Source organism: Trichechus manatus, unplaced genomic scaffold (genome assembly GCF_000243295.1).
Source record: "Trichechus manatus latirostris isolate Lorelei unplaced genomic scaffold, TriManLat1.0 scaffold00128, whole genome shotgun sequence".
NCBI classification, from domain to species: domain Eukaryota; kingdom Metazoa; phylum Chordata; class Mammalia; order Sirenia; family Trichechidae; genus Trichechus; species Trichechus manatus.
Window position 1 is genome coordinate 7089674 of NW_004444064.1, and position 19100 is coordinate 7108773.

The window sequence follows — 19100 nt, forward strand, 5'->3', positions numbered from 1 at the left end:
GTGCATGTGTGTCCCTCTGTGTCTGTGTGTGCATGTGTGTCCGTGTCCATGTGTCTCTCTGTGTGTATGTGTGTGTCTCTGTGTGTGCATGTGTCCCTCTGTGTCTGTGTGTGCATGTGTGTCTCTGTGCGCATACATGTCCCCGTGTGTACGTGTGTCTCTGTATATGTGTGTGTCTCCGCGTGTGCAGGTGTGTCCATGTGTCTGTGTGTCTGTGTGTGTCTGTGTGCACATGTACCACCACGGGTCCAGGAAAGGAGCTGGGAGGCTGATGTCTGCTCTCTTGCCCCCATGACTGAGAGCGTCTCATGACTAAGCTTACGTTTCACCTCCTGCCTTTGGCCGTCTTTCTATACCCCGACAAGCTCCTGAGGATAAGTCGGAAAGGAGCCTAACTGTCACAATGCCTTGGAATGTGAAGGCAGGGTGACAACTCATCTGAGTTGGCCAGGGACTTGCCTGGTTTAAGCACTGAAAGGCCTGTGTCATGAAAACCCCCAGGCACAGTCAAGCCGGACAGGGTCACTCTGCATCATGGGCTGTAGGAGAGCACCTTTCTCCAGAGGTGTCCTACGGAACCTTCTCCTGCAGTGGTTTGCCCGCTCTTTTCCATCCAGTGCTGTGAAACCTTGGTGTCCAGGGGGAATAGAGGTGCCTAGGGCCCTGGAGGAACCCCTTGAAATGGGTGGAACAAGGTGGCATTTGCCGGCAGCAGAGGCGGGGCCAGGCCAGGATGTAATGGAAGCTGGGTGTGCCCTTCTCTAGACTCCTCTGGTGGGGGCCACAGAGGAAGTGGCTCTCTGTACCTCTCTCCTTCCTCCTTACACTCCCTTCTTGTCTTCTGGGAAGACTCCAGGCCCTTCTCACCGTCCTAGGACCCCGATAAAGCTACACCCTTGGTCCTTTTCTACATCAGAGGGCTGATCCTTCAGGCAGGGAAAGTGTTGCATTTGTGTCTGGCCAGTAGCCATTCTTCTTCTGTTCATTCATTGCGCATTTATGAAGCAATTACAGTTTTAGGCACTGTGCTAGTCTCTGGGAGTACAAAGATGAGTAAAGCATCCCCTTCCCTGGAGGGACTCAGTATAGTGAGGGATGCAGAGGTACCGCAGACACATTGTAATAAAACATGGAAACAAAAAGATGCACAAAGGGCAGAAACTCCTTCCTCCTGGGGGACTGGGGAAGACTTACAAGGGGAGGGAATAAATGAGTTGGGTCCTGAAGGATGAATAGGAGTTGGCCAGATGAAGGAAAGGAGGAAAGGAAAGGACACTGCATGCCATGGGGCCACCTAATGCTGCAGTTCTGGGCTGTCCCATGAAAATAAACCATGTGGCTGCCCCTCCACTTTGTCCTATTGTTACCTATTGTTATCACAGAAAAACGACTTCAGCTGCTGTGTTAATGAGCATTCAAGGCTGACCCACCGTGAAGAAGTCACAGAGAGTCACGTGAGGGAAGATCTCATGAGCTTTGTTCTTGGCGCACTGACGCCTGCTCTCTCTCCAGAACTCCTGTAGTTTTTCCAGCAGGGGCCCAGTGGGACAGAGGAAGAGGCCGTACTCCTGAGGGATGGGGTCGTCTAGAGAAGGGTCATTGCAGTGACAATGTAGCCTGCAACAACAACAAAAAACAGATCACTGTCACCTGCTGTCGTGACAATAAGGTGCCCTTCCCCGCTGAGGACAAACAGCAGCAATGACAGCTATTGAGAATTATGGAACATGCTGAGTGCTGGATATGCGTTACACGGATTATTCCTCCATCTTCCAGGAAGGCGATGCTATTACCTTGGTGAGATGCATCGAGCAGGGAGGCTTTGCTTAGGTCACAGAGCTGGCCATGTCCACCCAGGTCTCAGGCCCCAGCCAGTCTGATTCCAAAACCAAGGGACAAAGAACATGAAAGAAAGTTGACAGTAAACCCAAAACCTGGTCTCCGTGCTCCAAGCATCACCTTGGGAAAGGGCAGTGGGAAATTTTTTTTTTCAAAGTTTTTTTTAATTGTACTTTAGATGAAAGTTTACAGAACAAGTAGTTTCTCATTGAACAGTATGCATTGTTTTATGACATTGGTTAACAACCCCACCATATATCAACACTCTCCCTTCTCGACCTTGGGTTGCCCATTACCAGCTTTCCTGTCCCCTCCTGCCTTCTAGTCCTTGCTCCTGGGCTGTTGTGCCCCATTAGTCTCATTTTGTTTTATGGGCCTGTCTAATCTTTGGCTGAAGGGAGTACCTCGGGAGTGACATCATTACTGAGCTAAAAGGGTGTCTGGGGGCCATACTCTCGGGGTTTCTCCAGTCTATGTCAGGCCAGTTAAGTCTGGTCTTTTTTGTGTGTGAGTTAGAATTTTGTTCTACATTTTTCCCCAGCTCTGTCCAGGACCCTCTGTTGTGATCCCTATCAGAGCAGTCAGTGGTGGGAGACAGACACTATCTAGTTGTACTGGACTCAGTCTGGTGGAGGCCGTGGTAGTTGTGGTCCATTAGTCCTTTGGACTAATCTTTCCCTTGTATCTTGTTTTCTTCATTCTCTCTTGCTCCCGAAGAGATGAGACCAGTGGAGTATCTTAGATGGCTGCTCACAGGCTTTTAAGATCCCAGATGCTATTCATCAAGGTAGAATGTAGAACATTTTCTTTATAAACTATGCTATGGAATTGGGAAATTTTGCAGAAAAACCCCCATTTTCATTTTATCTCATACTTCAAGTTAAATGTGAAAACCAAAACCACCAGAAATGAGACAAAGCTTGGGTGCCTATTGTATTTTCTTTGGTGTCAGAAAGTTATTCTAAATACAAGGGAATCTGATATGTGACCCAAAATATGAGTTCTTTCCAATTAATAATAAAAACGAACGTGAACACATGCATGAGACACCATTTTTATCATCTGTCAAATTAACAAAGTTTTTTTTTTTAAAAGAATAAAAGTTATGCTCAATTGTATCAAAAGATGAAGCAGAATTCAAGGTGGCAGTTATATGTTTGGTGGGGCAGACAGGGGATGAGATGCGGGGCCATTTGGTTCATGTAAGCGTCCATTCCCGAGTTGGTGTAACCTTTACATAAAATGATTGTCTAATATCTATCAAGAGTCGTAAAATATCCGTACCATTTGAACTAATATTTCCACTTCCAGAAACTTATCCCAAGGAAAGAGCAAGACATATAGACAAAATACTTATTATGGAGTGTCATGGATTGAACTGTGTCCCCCCAGAAATGTGTGTATCAGTTTGGCTAGGTCATGATTCTCAGTACCATATGATTGTCTACTGTTTTGTCATCTGATGTGATTTCCCTATGGGTTGTAAATCCTATCACTGTGATGTAATGAGATGGATTAGTGGCAGTTACATTGATGAGATCTACAAGATTAGATAATGTCTTAAGCCCATCTCTTTTGAGATATAAAAGAGAGAAGCAAGCAGAGAGACATAGGGACCTCATACCACCAAGAAAGCAGTGCCGGGAGCAGAGTGTGTCCTTTGGACCTGAGGTTCCTGCACTGAGATGCTCCCAGACCAAGGGAAGATTGATGACAAGGACCTTCCTCCAGAGCTGACAGAGAAAGACTTCCCCTGGAGCTGACGCCCTGAATTTGGACTTGCAACCTACTAGACTGTGAGAGAATAAATTTCTCTTTGTTGAAGCTATCCACTTTTGGCATTTCTGTTATAGCAGCACTAAATGACTAAGACATAGAGTTATTTATAGTAAAAAGAAGGAAAAACTAGATAAATGATAGCAAATCTATGTATCACGTATTCATTAGAAATCAAAGTCTTGAAGGATTTCTAATGATTCAGGGAGGTGCTTGTAGTACAATATTAAGTTTGAAAAGCAGAATACAACCGTCTGGGAAAACAATTTGGCATTGATTTACACAGTTGTAAACCCTAAACACTATTCACTGTTTTCCCCTTCTACTCATGAAGCCCAGAGAGACTCTTCCGCGTGAGTATCCAGAACAATGGCACAAATGTTCATGACAACCAACAATAATAAAACAATGAGTGTATGGTCACATACGTAGGTGTATAGGCATACATGTGTACAGGTAGGTAGAGGTAAGTATATATGTGTGCACAGATAGAAGGGTCTATGTATACGTGTACATGCAGATAGGTGTGTACACATGTATATATTCATAGAGGACACAGTTACAGACACTTCTCAGACATAACCAAATGGCTTGCAAGAATGGTTTTCTGGGTTTGAATGCTTAGGTCCTTCATCTCATGGGACAACTCAGTCAACTGTCATCACAAAGTTCACTTTCCTAGTGAGGTGAGTAGCGTCTGGAGTCTTAAAAGCTTGTGAGTGGCCATCTAAGATACAACTATTGGTCTCTACTTGTCAGGAGCAAAAGAGAAAGAAGGAAACCAAAGTCTCAGAGAAGAAACTAGTCTACAGGGCTAATAGCTGACACAAGACACAGCATCATCTACCCTGAGACCAGAGGAACTAGATAGTGCCTGGCTACCACTACCGACTGTTCTGTTCAGGGCCATGATAGATGGATCCAGAGAGAATGAGAGAAAAACATGGAATAGAACTCAAATTCTTAAAAAGTCCAGACTTTCTGGACCAGTTGAGACTGGAGCATCCCCGAGACTATCACCCGGAGATACTCTTTAAACCTTGAACCAAAACTCTCCCCTGAGGTCACCTTTTAGTGAAATACCAGATTGGCACACAAAATAAAGGATATTACCTGTGAGATTAAAAAACTGTATGAGACCAAAAGGTCAACAATTACTCTAAAGCAAAGATGAGAAGATAATGGGGCAGGGAAACTAGAGTACTGGAAATGGAACAACCAGTATGCAATTAATGAGGTGACACATTGTGAAAAACGTAACTAATGTCACTGAACAATTTGTGTAGAAATTGTCAAATGGGAACTTAATGTGCTATGTAAACTTTCATCAAAAACACAACAAAATATTATATATATATATATAAAAAAATATTCATTACAGTGTTGTTTATAATAGAAACAAAACAAAGCAGGAAATAATCCAATGATGCCATCAGGAAAATGGATAAATAAATGGGGCACAGTCATGTGATAGAATAATATAGAGCAGTGAAGTGAACCGCAACTCCATGCAGCAACGTGAATTGAAGTAACATAATGTGAATCTGAAAAAGGAAGTTGCAGAGTACTACTTACCCAAATCTTTCTGTACAGCTCAAAAAGAAACAGCTCTAAATAATATATTGTTTACAGATATATACATATGTGCTAAAGCTATTTTTAAAAATATTTTATTGTGTTTTTGATGAGAGTTTGCACAGCAAATTAGGTTCCAATTTAACTATGTCTACACAAATTATTCAGTGACATGATTATGTTTTCCACAATGTGTCAACATTCTTATTAATTCTGTTCTGGTTGTCACATGAGTTATTTTTTTCCTTCTAAATATTGTTTATTTTGTTGTTATTGTTGAGCATATACACAGCAAAACATACACCAATTCAACAGTTTCTACATGTACAATTTAGTGACATTGATTATATTCTTTGAGTTGTGCAGCCATTCTACCCCTTCTTTTCTGAGTTTGTCCTCCCTTGTTAACATAAACTCATTGCCCCCTAAGGTTCCCATCCAATCTTTTGAGTTTCTGTTGTCAGTTTGATCCCATGTAGACAGTTCTTAAAAGAGCACGATGCTCAATGCAGACCTTTTTTTACTAGTTAAGCTAACCTTTGTTTTTAAGATGACTTCAGGGGATATTTTTGGTTTAAGGTTTAAAGATTATCTCAGGGCAATAGTTTCAGGGGTTCATTCACCCTCCATGGCTCCAGAAAGTCTAGAGTCCATGAAAATCTGAAATTCTTTTCTGCATTTTCCCCCTTTTGATCAGGATTCATCTATGGAATCTTTGATCAAAATGTTTAGTAGTGGTAGCCAGGCACCATCTAGTTCTTCTGGTCTCACGGCAAAGGAGGTAGTTGTTCATGGAGGCAATTAGCCACACATTCCATATCCTCCTCCTATTCCTGATTCTCCTTTTTCCTCTGTTGCTCCAGGCAAAGAGAGACCAATTGTGCTTTGGATGTCTGCTTACAAGCTTTGAAGACCCTGGGCACTACACAGCAAACTAGGAGGTAGAACAGAAGCACTAAACACGTTATTAGGCCAATTAAGTGGATGTTCCATGAAACCATGACCCTAAACCTCCAAACCAAGGAACCAAATCCCATGAGGTGTTTGGTTGTACACAAGCAGCCTCAGCAGCTACTCTTTTGTTGTTGTTGTTGTAAATATATCTATCATACAACTTTTTACAGGTATACAACTTATTGACAGCAATTACAATAATCAGCTGTGCAACCCTATCCTTAATCAATGAGATTTTTCCATCACCACTAACCCCCTTTTCCTTCTCCTTCCTGCTCCTGGTAACCACTAATAAACTTTGGTCTCTGTACATTTGCCTTTTTATATAAGTGAGGTCATTTAATATTTGTCCTTTTGTGATTGGCTTATTTTGCTCAGCATAATGACTTCAAGCTCCATCCAAACTGTAGCATGTATCAAGACTTCATTTTTCCTACTGGCTGGGTAGTATTCCGTTGTATGTATGTATCACATTTCATTTATCCATTCATCTGCTGATGGACATTTAGGCTATTTCCACCTTTTGCTATTGTGAGTAATGCTGCAGTGAACATTGGTGTACAAGTTACTTTTTGAATCTCTGCTTTCTAGTCTTTTAGGTGTATACCAAGGAGTGGAATATTGGGTCATGCGGTGGTTATAGTTTTAGTTTTTTGAGGAACCTCCACACTGTTTTCCATAGCAACTATACCATTTTGCATTCCTGCTAGCAATGGATAAGGGCTCCAATTTCTCCACACCCTCGTAAACGTTTGTTGTTTTTTTTTTTTTTAATCTTAGCTATCCTAGTGGGAGTGGGTAAAGCTATTTTTAAAAGCAAGATAAGTTTTCAGGAAAAAAATGGGATATTAAACACTTGTGTATAATTTCTTTCTTACAGTCAAGGGACTTAAAAAAATGAAAGTAACAAACTCACAATAATTTGGCAAAAGAGAGAGGAGGCAACAATAGCAATGTTTTGATAGATGGAAAGCAGGTGAACAGGTGGTAACTGACACGCAGCCTGGAGAAATGGGAATATTGTATGACAAAATGAGACGTCCAGATCCCCTCCCCACTTTGCACTTCTGGCAGGAACCTTAACAGAAGGTAAAACACAGGGTGTCTGGAGCAGCCCCCTTCTCCTGTGAAGCTCCCAGCAGATGAGCCACAAGGCTTTCCTCTCCCTGGCAGAAGACTAGAAGAATCTTTGCTGGGAATTTGGCCCTCACTAGAGGAAAAGCTAAGGATGCTTATTATGGAGGGCCCCAGTGACATGGTCAAGTCAGATAACCTGCAATTAAGCTTCGGGTTCACAAGCCTACACACTTTCTCAGAGCTTCCAACCACCTTTCAGCCATCTATTCTTAAACCTGAGTGGACAGCTGACGGTTATCAGGGAAATAACGGAAGTCTCTAAAATAAAAATTAGGGAGAGAGAGAAAGAAGCAACTTGCAGTAAACAGACTAAGCTAAGAGATTGTCATAGTCCTCAAAAAGATGAGACAATATTTCAACCACTACACACACACACACACACACACCCCAAACCAAAACAAACCAAAATAAAACAAAAAAACCTGCTATATGTATAAAAAAGGAACATTCAGAGAACCAAAAAATGGCTCTTGTAAATTGCAAACATGTTAGTGCAGAAATGAAACATAAAAAGATTGGAAGATAAAATTAAGGAAATCTTCCAGAAAGGAGAGCAAAAAGACAAATGGAAAGTATAAAAGAAGAAAAAAAAGAAAGAAAGTAAAGAAAATTAGACGACAAGTCCAGAAGAGTCAATATTTAAATAATGAGATTTGTAGAAAGAGAGAACTTAGAAAACAGATGGGAAAAACAATTTAGGAAATAGTTTAAGACACTGTCCAACAACAGAAGAAAGACATGCATTTTCATATTGAAAGGGCTCACTGAGTGCCCTGCACAATGGATGAAAACTGACCTGTGAAAATTCAGAACGTTGGGGCCCAAGAGAAGATTATTTGGGCTCCAGAGAGAGATAAGAAAGATCATATACAAAGGTCAGAAATCAAAGTATCTTCAGGCTCCTCCACTGTGACACATGAAGGTAGAGACAATGAGGAAAATAATTTTCAGCTTAGAATTTGATATCCAGTTAAACTATTAATCAGAGAAGATGGTGGAATAAAGCCATTTTCAGACATATATTGTCTTAAATTATTTTCCTCCCATGCACTCTTTCTTAAAGTTACTTGATTATATGCTTTGCCAAAGTGAGCTCATAACCAAAAAAGAGGAAGGCGTGGACACAGGAAAACTGATCACACATATGGGAGAGGCAGGGGGAATCCCCAGGATGATGTTGAGAGGAAACCCTAGGATCCACACACCTGGTGTAGAGGACAAATGGTACAGCCTGGAACAGATCAGAAGGTCCTAGGAGAGATTTCTCCAAGAAGACGAGATTAATAGAGAACCAAATGTGTTTGAAAATCTTGAGAAGAAACATCAACAGTTGGCAGACAGTTTGAGCTTGAATTAATGATAAGTATAAGGAAAACTAAGATACATCTGTGATGCAAACTTGGCTACGAACCTGAAGATTGGAGGTTCTAACCCACCAGCAATGGCATGGAAGAAAGGCCTGGCCAAGAAAAATCCTATGAAGCAGTTCTACTCTGTAAGATAGGGGGTCACCATGAGGCAGAATAACTCGATGGCAATGTATATAAAGAAAACTAAGCAAATGAAAAACCAAGGCTATTATAAACTCTAGGGAAAACAAAAGGTTAAGCAGAAAAAGGAAAGTAATTATAATGTAGTACATGGCTTAGCTCTGAATGGTGTTTACAGGGTCATAGAAATGTAAACACTGACTGTGGAGTTAACCAAGATCATGAAGAAAATCTGTACTCTGAGGATGGGGTGTGGGAAAGGTGCAGCGTGCTGGAGTTGAGTGAGGAAAGAGAAGTAGGTAACATCTAAAACTGAAAACTCAAAAGCAGCAATATGCTTCTTATTTACAGCTATGAAAATAAATGCCAGAATAATCAGCTAGAAGAGATGAAAGTTGTTGGAGGGAGAAATGGGGTAGGGGGTGGAGTTATTAATGGGAGAAAATTACTTAAACATGTTATATTAAAAAAGATATATGAAAGAGGGCTTCTTTACTTGGGGTTTGTGATTCCAGGACAACTGTTTCTTCACAGCCCCCCTCTACCATTGTGATCCAACCACAGGGTTGGAGGGCATACCCCATTACCCTATTGCTGTCAAATCGATTCCGACTCATAGCGACCCTATAGGACAGAGTAGAACTGCCCTATACAGTTTCCAAAGACAGCCTGGTGGATTCTAACTGCTGACCTTTTGGTTAACAGCTGTCATGGATTGAATTATGCCCCCCACAAAAAATGTGTTTATCAGTTTGGCTGGGCCATGAGTCCCAGTATTGTGTGGCTGTCCTCCATTTTATGATTGTAATTTTATGTTAAAGAAGATTAGGGTGGGATTGTAACACTCTTACTAAAGTCACATCCTTGATCCACCATAAAGGGAGTTTCCCTGCAGTGTGGCCTGCACCACCTTTTATCTTACAAGATTTAAAAGGAAAGGGAAGCAAGCAGAGTGTTGGTGACCTCGTACCACCAAGAAAGAAGCACTGGGAGCAGAGAGCATCCTTTGGAGCTGGGGTTCCTGTGCAGAGAAGCTCCTAGTCCAGGGGAAAACTGATGAGAAGGACCTTCCTTCAGAGCTGACAGAGAGAGAAAGACTTCCCCTAGAACTGACATCCTGAATTTGGACTTGTAGCCTACTAGACTGTGAGAAAATAAATTTCTCTTTGTTAAAGCCATCCACTTTGTGGTATTTCTGTTATAGCAGCACTAGATGACTAAGACAACAGCCAAACTCTCTAACCACTGTACCACCAGGGTTTCCAAATGTGTTAAGGCATGATAGGATGATCCATCAGTTTTTGTTCTTAATTTTATGGGGGGCAATGTCTGATGCCTGGTTTATTTTATTTTATGAAATTTTAATTACATTAGTTACACACATATACATTCTCCTTAAAAAAAATAGACTGATTCCTTCCTCCTTTCCAGAAGTATCTCATTGTGAACTGTTTTGTACTCATCCAGAATTTAACTAATCTGAGGCTAGCAATTTATAGCAATCTACAGCAATGTAACAAATCTGTAGATAGCATTTGTGTGTGTTTTATATAAATCATAAGCTACTATTCAAATTATTCTGCAACTTGCAAATTTCACTCATCAACATGCGTTTGAGATTTTTCCAGGTTGATACATATGTATCTTGTTAAATTTGTCAGTGAAGACCTTTTAAGAGCTCTATAATATTCCATCACATACATCTGTGATATTTCATTTATCCACACCCATAGTGATGGACTTTTGTTTTCTTTTTAAAACATGTATTAGAACACTGTAACATCTCTGTACATGTCTTTTTAGGCCTTTTGTGTTGCTCCAGGGAGTATACTGAGAAATGGAAGTACTAGGTGGTTGCCTTCTGCAGTGTGACTAGCAGAGTAGCAGGGCACTGAAGCCTTCCCCTCATCCAACTGCACTTAAATCTATCTTTGTTGTTTTTAATGGTATCTTAACTTGCACTTCCTTGGCTACCAGTGAGGTTGGGCCCATTCTTATGTGCGTTTAGGGGACCCCACTGACTCTGTGCCTTGGTGGGTCTTCTAGCCTTACTGGTAATTAGTGGAATTGGCAGGTGCCCACCATGCCCCCTCACAGCAGTGGGCTTGCCTTCCAATTTAAATTTGGCAACTGGCATTAGAGTTAGACCACCTCCGAGGGTTCTGGGCATTTCCCTTTGTCCTTTGGAGGGGTTCCGTTATTTTTGCCCTTGGCTTAGAGTTTTTTGGGGAAAGAAGGTATCCACTGAGAACACGCTGGGCACTTGAGATTCATGATCTGTATTTACCATGCGGCTTGGGGTGGGGGGCACTCCAGCTTTGTGGGGCCTGATTTATCTTTTTTAAAAATGAACTATTTTTTTGAGTGGTTTTAGAAAAATTGTGCAGACAATACAGAGAATTCCCATATATCCCCCTCCCTTTTGCACATGGAAACCTTGGTGGTGTAGTGGTTGAGAGCTACAGCTGCTAACCAAAAGGTCGGCAGTTTGAATCCACCAGGTGCTCCTTGGAAACTCTGTGGGGCAGTTCTACTCTGTCCTATAGGGTCGCTATGAGTCGGTATCGACTTGACGGCAATGGGTTTGTTTTTTGCACATGGTTTCTATTATTAACATGTTTAATATTACAGACATGTTATTAATAACATGTGTTATCAACATACTATTCCATTAGTATAAGGAGCCCTGGTGGCACAGTGGTTAAGAGCTATGGCTGTTAACCAAGAGATCAATAGTTCAAATTCATCAGCCGCTCCTTGGAAACCCTATGGGGCAGTTCTACTCTGTCTTATAGCGTTGCTATGAGTCGGAATTGACTCGACGGCAATGGTTTGTTGTTGTTTTTATTCCATTATTATAAAGAGCCTTGGTGGCGCAGCAGTTAAGAGCTACGGCTGCTAACCAAAAGTTGGGCAGTTTGAATCCACCAGCCTCTTCTTGGAAATCCTATGGGCAGTTCTACTCTGTACTATAGAGTCTCTATGAGTTGGAATCAGCTTGACAGCAGTAGGTTTAACGGGCTTGCCAGTGGTTATAATCCCATCTGGGAATTGTTTCTTTGTTATGTTAATGAGGCAAGATTAGTGTATTTTGAGTCAATTCCTTTTGGAATATGAAAGAGATTAAGCAAGCGAGCAAGAGAGATGGGGGAAAATAGATGCCAAGACACGTAGAAATCTACAAGGAATCAAGAAGCAGAAGCTGAAGAGACAAGGACCTTCCCCCAGAGCCGATAGAGAAAGAGCCTTCACCTCGAACAGGTGCTCTGAATTCAGACTTCTAGCCTCCTAAACTGTGTAACAAACAGTGTTTGTTAAAGCCATCCACTTGCAGTATTTCTGTTATAGCAGCCCTAGATAACTAAGATAGCCAACTATGGGTTGGAATGGACTCAGAGGCAATAGGGATTCCATTAGTATGGTATATTTATCGCAATAAATGAGCTAATACTGATACATTGCTAACTAAAGTCCATAGTTTACATTAGGGCTCACTCTTTGTGTTATACAGTCCTATGGGTTTTGACAAATGCATAATATCCTGTGTCCATCATTACAGCATCCTGCAGAATAGCTTCACTGCCCTAAATATGCCCTGTGCTCCATCCTTCCCCACTCCCCTGAGCCCTGATGTCTTCACTGTCTCCATAATTTTGCCTTTTCCAGAATGTGGGACCTGGTTTGTATTGTTTGGTTCGTGGTGTTTATCCCATGATTGGAAGCCCTGGGTGGCACAAACGCTAAGCGCTGGACAAGTCAAAAGGTTGGCAGTTCAAACCCATCCAGTGGTGCCTCAGAATAGAGACCTGGTGATCTGCTTTCTGAAAGATCACGGCTATTGAAAACCCTATGGAGCAGTACTACTCTGCACATATGAGGTCATTATGAGTTGGTATCAACTCAGCAGCAGCTAACACCAACAACAATGTCCCACTGTTAGAGTGTGGGGGATTTCCCATGTAGGGAATCACTATGGCATAAGGGAGTACATTGGGGCTGGACTGGGTTTTAGAGCCCATGACAGTGAGCAGCTTGCAGAGGGTGTTACAGTGGATTCAGGGCTTAGGAGCCGCCTGGAACCCAGATCCCCTCACCCCACCCCTCCATGGCCACGGGCCCCTTAAAGGGCAAAAATGCCTTAAGGAGATTCACTACTCCCAGGGCATTCCGTCCCCATCAGAGATAGCCTCAGATGGTGGAGGCCCTCTCTGGTATATCAGCAAAAATGGCTCATCCTTGTTTATTCAACAAATCACGTGAACTTTTTTCTTCTTTGACACTCAAAATGTGGATTAAATCAGATTTGTAACCGAAGGCAGCTTTGTTCAAAGTTCTTTCTTCCCTTTTTAAACCAGGGCTCTCTTCTTGCTTTCCTTCCCTACGTGCTGGGTGGGTAGGTGTGGTGGTCATTCTGTTTTGCTTCCACAGTGGCCCCCAGTCCCTCCCAGAAGGCACCGGGCACTTCCCAGCTTCCCCTTGGATAGCAAGAGTCCCCACACCCAGGACAGTTCAAGCAAACAGTCCCCAGGTCTGCAAAACCAGCCCCACTCACCAATCTAGTGCCTCTTCTGCCGTCTTTCTGCCAGTTGCTGCGAGCGCTTTGAGCCTATGGAATGTACAGAGCACAAGGGACACTCAGAGCCAAGTCTTCCATATTTGGGGAAGGGTGAGAAAAGCGGGTGTGGTCCTACAGCACATCAGATCTCAAGGTGTTCTGATGAGGCCTAGACCATCAGATGTCTGCAGCTAGAGTGTGCATGACCAGGTCTCCGTCCTCCACGGGCCACCATCATGCTCTTCTCTCTTGAAAATGCAAACCTGCTCTTATCCCTCCCCACTCATTTTCATTCCTTGATTCCCAAGCTTTGGTCCTTTGCACGGTGCCCAGGGGCCTGGTGACCTGACATCTGTCCACTCCTGCAGTCCCATCTCCCCCACTCTTCCCCACACTTCCTGCACCAAAGCAACATGGAACCACTTGGGGGTTCTAGAATTCACTGTGCTGGGGCACCTGGCCTTTGCATATGTGTTTCCTGCCCAAAGGAGAAATACTCCAATGTTGTTTTCACTGGCTGATTTTTGGAAGTAGATGCTCAGGTCTTTCTTCCTAGTCTGTCTTAGTTTGGAAGCTCCACTGAAACTTGACCATCATGAGTGACCCTGCTGGTATTTGAAATACTGGTGGCAGAGCTTCCAGTATCATAACAAAAGGTAAGCCATACCAGTAAATTACAGGGTCAGCAAAAATGAGGAAAACCCTCAATGAGATGGATTGACACCATGGCTGCAACAATGGGCTCAAACATACCAATGATCATGAAGATGGCGCAGGACTGAGCAACGTTTTGTTCTGTTTAGACATAAGGTTGCTATGAGTTGGAGCCAACTGGTTGGCCACTAACAACAACGACCTCAATGCACCCTCAGAGAAATTGTACCGATACCCTGAGGCTCAGCTCAAACATTATGTCCGCTGGGAAGCCCTCCCCCAAACCGCCCAGGCAGAGCTGGTGTGCAACACTTGCCTTTGTCTCTCTCCTGTGGAGTCTCTGGTTGGTGCAAACATCTAAACACTTGACTAACCGAAAGGTTGGCCGTTTGAACCTACCCAGAGGCTCCTCAGAAGGCAGATCTGCTTTGGAAAGATCACAGCCTTGAAAACCTTATAAGGCAGCTCTGCTCTATACACAAGGGGTCTCCATGAGTCAGAATCAATGTTATGGCAACAAACAGCAACAGCAACCTTTGTTTCCTATCACATAGATGTCCATAACGGTTCCCATCACAGTAACTCGCATGCACACGTGTCTCCCCTACTAGACCTCGAGTTCCCTGAGGCCAGGCTGTGTCTAATTCATCATTGTGATCCAGTCCAGTTTGAACTAGACCACGCTGAATGGTGTGAAAAATGGTTAAGATAATTTACTCAGCCACCACCCATCTCTCAGTGTGTCCCACTTTGGTGGCTTGTGTGTTGCTGTGATGCTGGAAGCTGTGCCACCGGTATTTCAAGTACCAGCAGGGTCACCCATGGTGGACAGGTTTCAGTGGAACTTTGAGACGAAGACAGACTAGGAAGAAAGTCCTGGCTATCTACTTCTGAAAATTAGCCAATGAAAAACTTGTGAATCACAACAGAATATTGTCCAACATAGTGCTGGAAGATGAGCCCCCTAGTTTGGAAGGCACTATACAATGGCTGCAACAAGGGACTCAAACATGCCAATGATCATGAAGATGGCAGAGGATGGGGCAACATTTTGTTCTGTTGTACACAAGGTCACCATGAGTCAGTGCCAATTGGATGGGAACTAACAACAACAAGAACTAGCTCAGAAATTAAGGGTGGAAATAGACTCGATAAGGAACCTTATACTAGGCTGATCAATTGGTGCTATTTTGGTGAATACCAATGGGGACGTGGCTGCCTAGAGAGGTTTTAACAAGGAAGCCATAAAATGCATCTCCTTACCCCAACATAAGTTTAATATTTAGATTAGAAGGTGTTTTGAGTATGAGTCCATGATGTAGCACCAGGGCAACTGGTAGTAGAAAGAGGTAGGGTTAAGAGGCAGTGAGAGCCGAGTTCAAGTCCTGCCCTTAGTAACTGCCCTGAGTCTCAGAATCCATATCTGCAAAGTGGGCTGGTGAGGATTAGAAGAAAGGTACTGGATCCGAACTGCCAAGGATGGTGTCCAGCTGGCAGCAGGCAGCCTGCACCCCTATATTCCTCTCCCCATTTAACAAACCCCTGGTTTATAGTGAAGGTAACGGCACAGGACCAGCAACATGTAGTTCTGTTATACATAATGTCACCACGAGTCAGAGTGGACTCAACAGCAATGAACAGCAACAAGTATGCCAGCAATGTCCTGATCTCCTGAGGGAGAAGAAAGGGGTCTAGCTCAAGGCTAGACCCGTTTGAACCCCTGCTGAGAATTTGCCTTTCTAACAAGTTCCCTGCTGAGAATCTGCAATTCCATGCCAGATATACTGAATCAGAATCTACATTTTAACAAGAATGCCCAGGTGATTCTTACGTATAACTTCCTGGGAACTTGTTAGAAAGGCAGATTCTCAGCAGGGGAACCAGTTGGAAGCCATGGTTTAACTTCAAACTTATTTCATCCAAATGGCCAGGGTCTTGTTATAAGGTTTAAGGAAAGTTTGCCGCCTCCCAAATCGTAGGTTACCTAAAGTACATTTCTGATATATTTCCCCATGCAAATAAGCACCTGAAAAGAAGCAGATCTGAGAAATCAGTTTAATAGGAAAGCTGAGATCAGTATGTGGACCATCGCTCACTGGTTTTAGGGCATTTCTTCTCTCTCTGAGAGGAACAGCTCCTGAGGTTCACAGTTTCCACGTGTGGACCTTTCCCTTGCGGAAATCGGACCACCTACCACCGATCTGCAGTTTCTTAACCATTTCGTTTCATCATCGGACATTCAAGAAATTTTCCGTAAGTCTGGATGCTTTGCCCTGCACAGTTTAACATGGACCCCCGCCTCAGAGAGTCACTGGACTTGGGGCCTTTCCAATCAGACTCTGAAATACCTTGAAACGACAGCTTCAGAGCTACATCCCGGGGTTGCAACCAGGAGCAAACTTTTCCAAACCCTGAGAAACGCGTGCAGCCACGGTAACAACTAAGGTCTCATTTCCCCAAATTTCAGGGTGACCCCAATCAGCCAAACAGCAGAGTTTGTATTTAAAAGGTAAAGATCATCTCATCTATGAAAAGCTGGAAGGGCCTTTTTGTGAGACAATTTTCCGCACTGCGAGGTGTACCCCTCGACAGGAAGTGAGCGCTCTGAGCTGCCTGCAACGCTGTGGCCAGGCCGCAGCCGGGTAGCAGAAGGATCTGGCTCCAGGACACCTAGTCCGGTCCCGGGTCTCCCTGCCAGCGGCAGTACTCACGCGGTGTGTGCCGGGAAGCCCAGCGCCAGGAGGGGCTCCAGGAGCAAGGAGGTGCTTCGGCTCTTGAGTTTGTTGGAGACCTTGGCGTAGAGCTGCGTCTCACCCGCTGCCATCTCTTCCTGCCCACAGTTGGAGAGGTTTGCCTTGCAGCCCGGAATCAGTAGATAAAGAAGAGAGTGAGAGGGAGGGGAGGCTGAGGCTGTTAAGAGAAAACCTCAAGCTTTTTTTGATCTTTCTGACAAAAGCTAATATCCTGTTTGCATGAGATAATTGGTTTTCAGAGTTTTCCTTGCAGAGGGCAGGAGTACAGTGTCTACCAACTCTAAACCTTTCCACAATGGGGTTCTGGTTCAGAAGGGCCAACCGAGCCCCTGCCTGGGGTCAGCATTGATACCTACTTGGGTGGCATTTGAGGGCAAGTCTGTGTGAGAGCTGTGGAGGAAGAAGAGCAAGGGGGAAGAAGTCGGGGTGACGGTTCTCTGCTGAGTCTTTCTAGTCACATGACCTTGAGTGACCCTGGGTCTGACTCTCCTTATCTGCAAACAAGGAGTTAGACAACAACCACCACAACAAAACAGTCGCCATAGAGTTGAGTCTGACTCATGGTGACCCCATGTGTGTCAGAGTAGAACCGTGCTCCATAGGGTTTTCAATGGCTGGTTTTTTGGAAGTAGGTTGTCAGGCCTTTCTTCCGAGGTGCCTTTGGGCGAACTCGAACCTCCAACCTTTCAGTTAGAAGCCAGGGGACAGCTATCGTCCCTACTAGCTTTAAAACTTTTGTGTTCTTCTGTTATGCATTGACTTATTTTTCAATTTGAAATATTTAGCTTTTTTTTTATTAAAGTATAGTATGCATACTGAAAAGCGGACACATCATACATATACAGTTTCATGAATTTTCATAATGTGAGCTCACACACCTAACTACCCCCCAGGACGAGCAATCAAACACTGGTCCTCTACGGGGGACGATTTTGCCCCTTGTTGTGGATTGAATTATGTTCCCCAAAAAATGTGTTAACAGTTTGGCTGGGCCGTGATTCCCAGTATTGTGTGGTTGTCCTCCATTTTGTGATTGTAATTTTATGTTAAGAGGATTAGGATGGGATTGTAACACCCTTACTAAAGTCATATCCCTTATCCAATGTAAAGGGAGTTTCCCTGGGAGGTAGCCGGCACCACCTTTTATCTTACAAGAGATAAAAGGAAAAGGAAGCAAGCAGAGAATGCGGGACCTCATACCACCAAAAAAGAAGCACCAGGAGCAGAGCGTGTCCTTTGGACTTGGGGTTCCTGCCCAGAGAAGCTCCTAGTCCAGGGGAAGACTGATGAGAAGGACCTTCCTCCAGAGCTGACAGAGAGAGAAAGCCTTCCCCTGGAACTGATGCCCTGAATTTGGACTTGTAGCCTACTAGACTGTGAGAAAATAAATTTCTCCTTGTTAAAGCCATCCACTTGTGGTATTTCTGTTATAGCAGCACTACATGACTAAGACACCCCTGAAGGACATCTGGAAATGTCTGGAGACAGTTTCAGTTGTCACAACAGGGATGGGGTGGGAGTGGGGACAATACAGACCTCTAGTGGGGAGAGGCCAGGGATGCTGCTGTACATCATACAATGCATAGGGCAGCCCCCACAACAAAGAATGATCTGGCCAAGAATGTCGATGGTGCTGAGGTTGAGAAGCTCTTCTCTAGAACATGACCAGCATCTCAGAAGCACCCCCACCTCCTCTTAGCTATTTTCTCCCTTCCCCACAAAGGTAACCACTGTGCTTCCAGGTACATAGATTTTGTCTAATTTTGAACCTTTCATAACTAGAACCAGGTAGTACGCCCTCTTTTGTGTCTGGTTTCTTTTGCCCAAAATTATGTTTGTGAAACGTAGCCACCTTGTTGTCTCACTGTTATTGCTGTGTAGTGAATAACCTGTAATTTAGCGATTTATTGGTTAATGTACATTTGGGTGGTGTTTGGTTGTTCTGTTGTTATGGATAATGCTGCTGTGAGCATTGTTGACATGTCTTTTTGTGCCCTATGCAGGTATTCAGTTAGGTATATATCTGCGAATGGAATTGTTGGGTCATAGCATACGTGCAGGATTTATTAGAAAGCACCAAGCAGTTGTACAAAGCACCCATTCTAAACTTGCCCTCTCAATGGCAGTGGATGAGGGTTCCTGCTCCTCTGCACCCTTTCCCACACTTGGAATTGCTAAACTTTCAAATTGTAGTCATTCTGGTTGGTGTGTGGTGGTGTCTCACTGTGGCTCTAACTTGCATTTCCCTGAATGGTCATGACATTGAGCATCATTTCACATGCTTGCTGGTCATTGGAATTTTCTTTGGGGAAGTGCCTGTTCCAATCGCCTACCCATTTGTCCTTTTTGGATTGTGAGATTTTTCTT

The 19100-nt window shown here is 43.6% G+C and overlaps 1 protein-coding gene across 2 annotated transcripts in view; it reads right to left on the reverse strand.

The window, feature by feature from the left end:
• Positions 1–19100, reverse strand: part of UBASH3A (ubiquitin associated and SH3 domain containing A) — an 82837-nt gene that overhangs the window by 58758 nt on the left and 4979 nt on the right. Inside the window, exons 2-4 of one of the 2 annotated variants that reach the window (XM_004384811.2) lie at positions 16692–16834; positions 13324–13377; positions 1431–1617 (exon numbers count right to left, since the gene is read on the reverse strand). In XM_004384811.2, coding sequence (XP_004384868.1) covers positions 1431–1617; positions 13324–13377; positions 16692–16804 — 354 coding nt within the window. In that variant the 5' untranslated portion in view covers positions 16805–16834. Of the gene's footprint in view, positions 1–1430; positions 1618–13323; positions 13378–16691; positions 17147–19100 lie in introns of those variants that run through there. The other variant, XM_023739092.1, reaches the window with a different exon arrangement.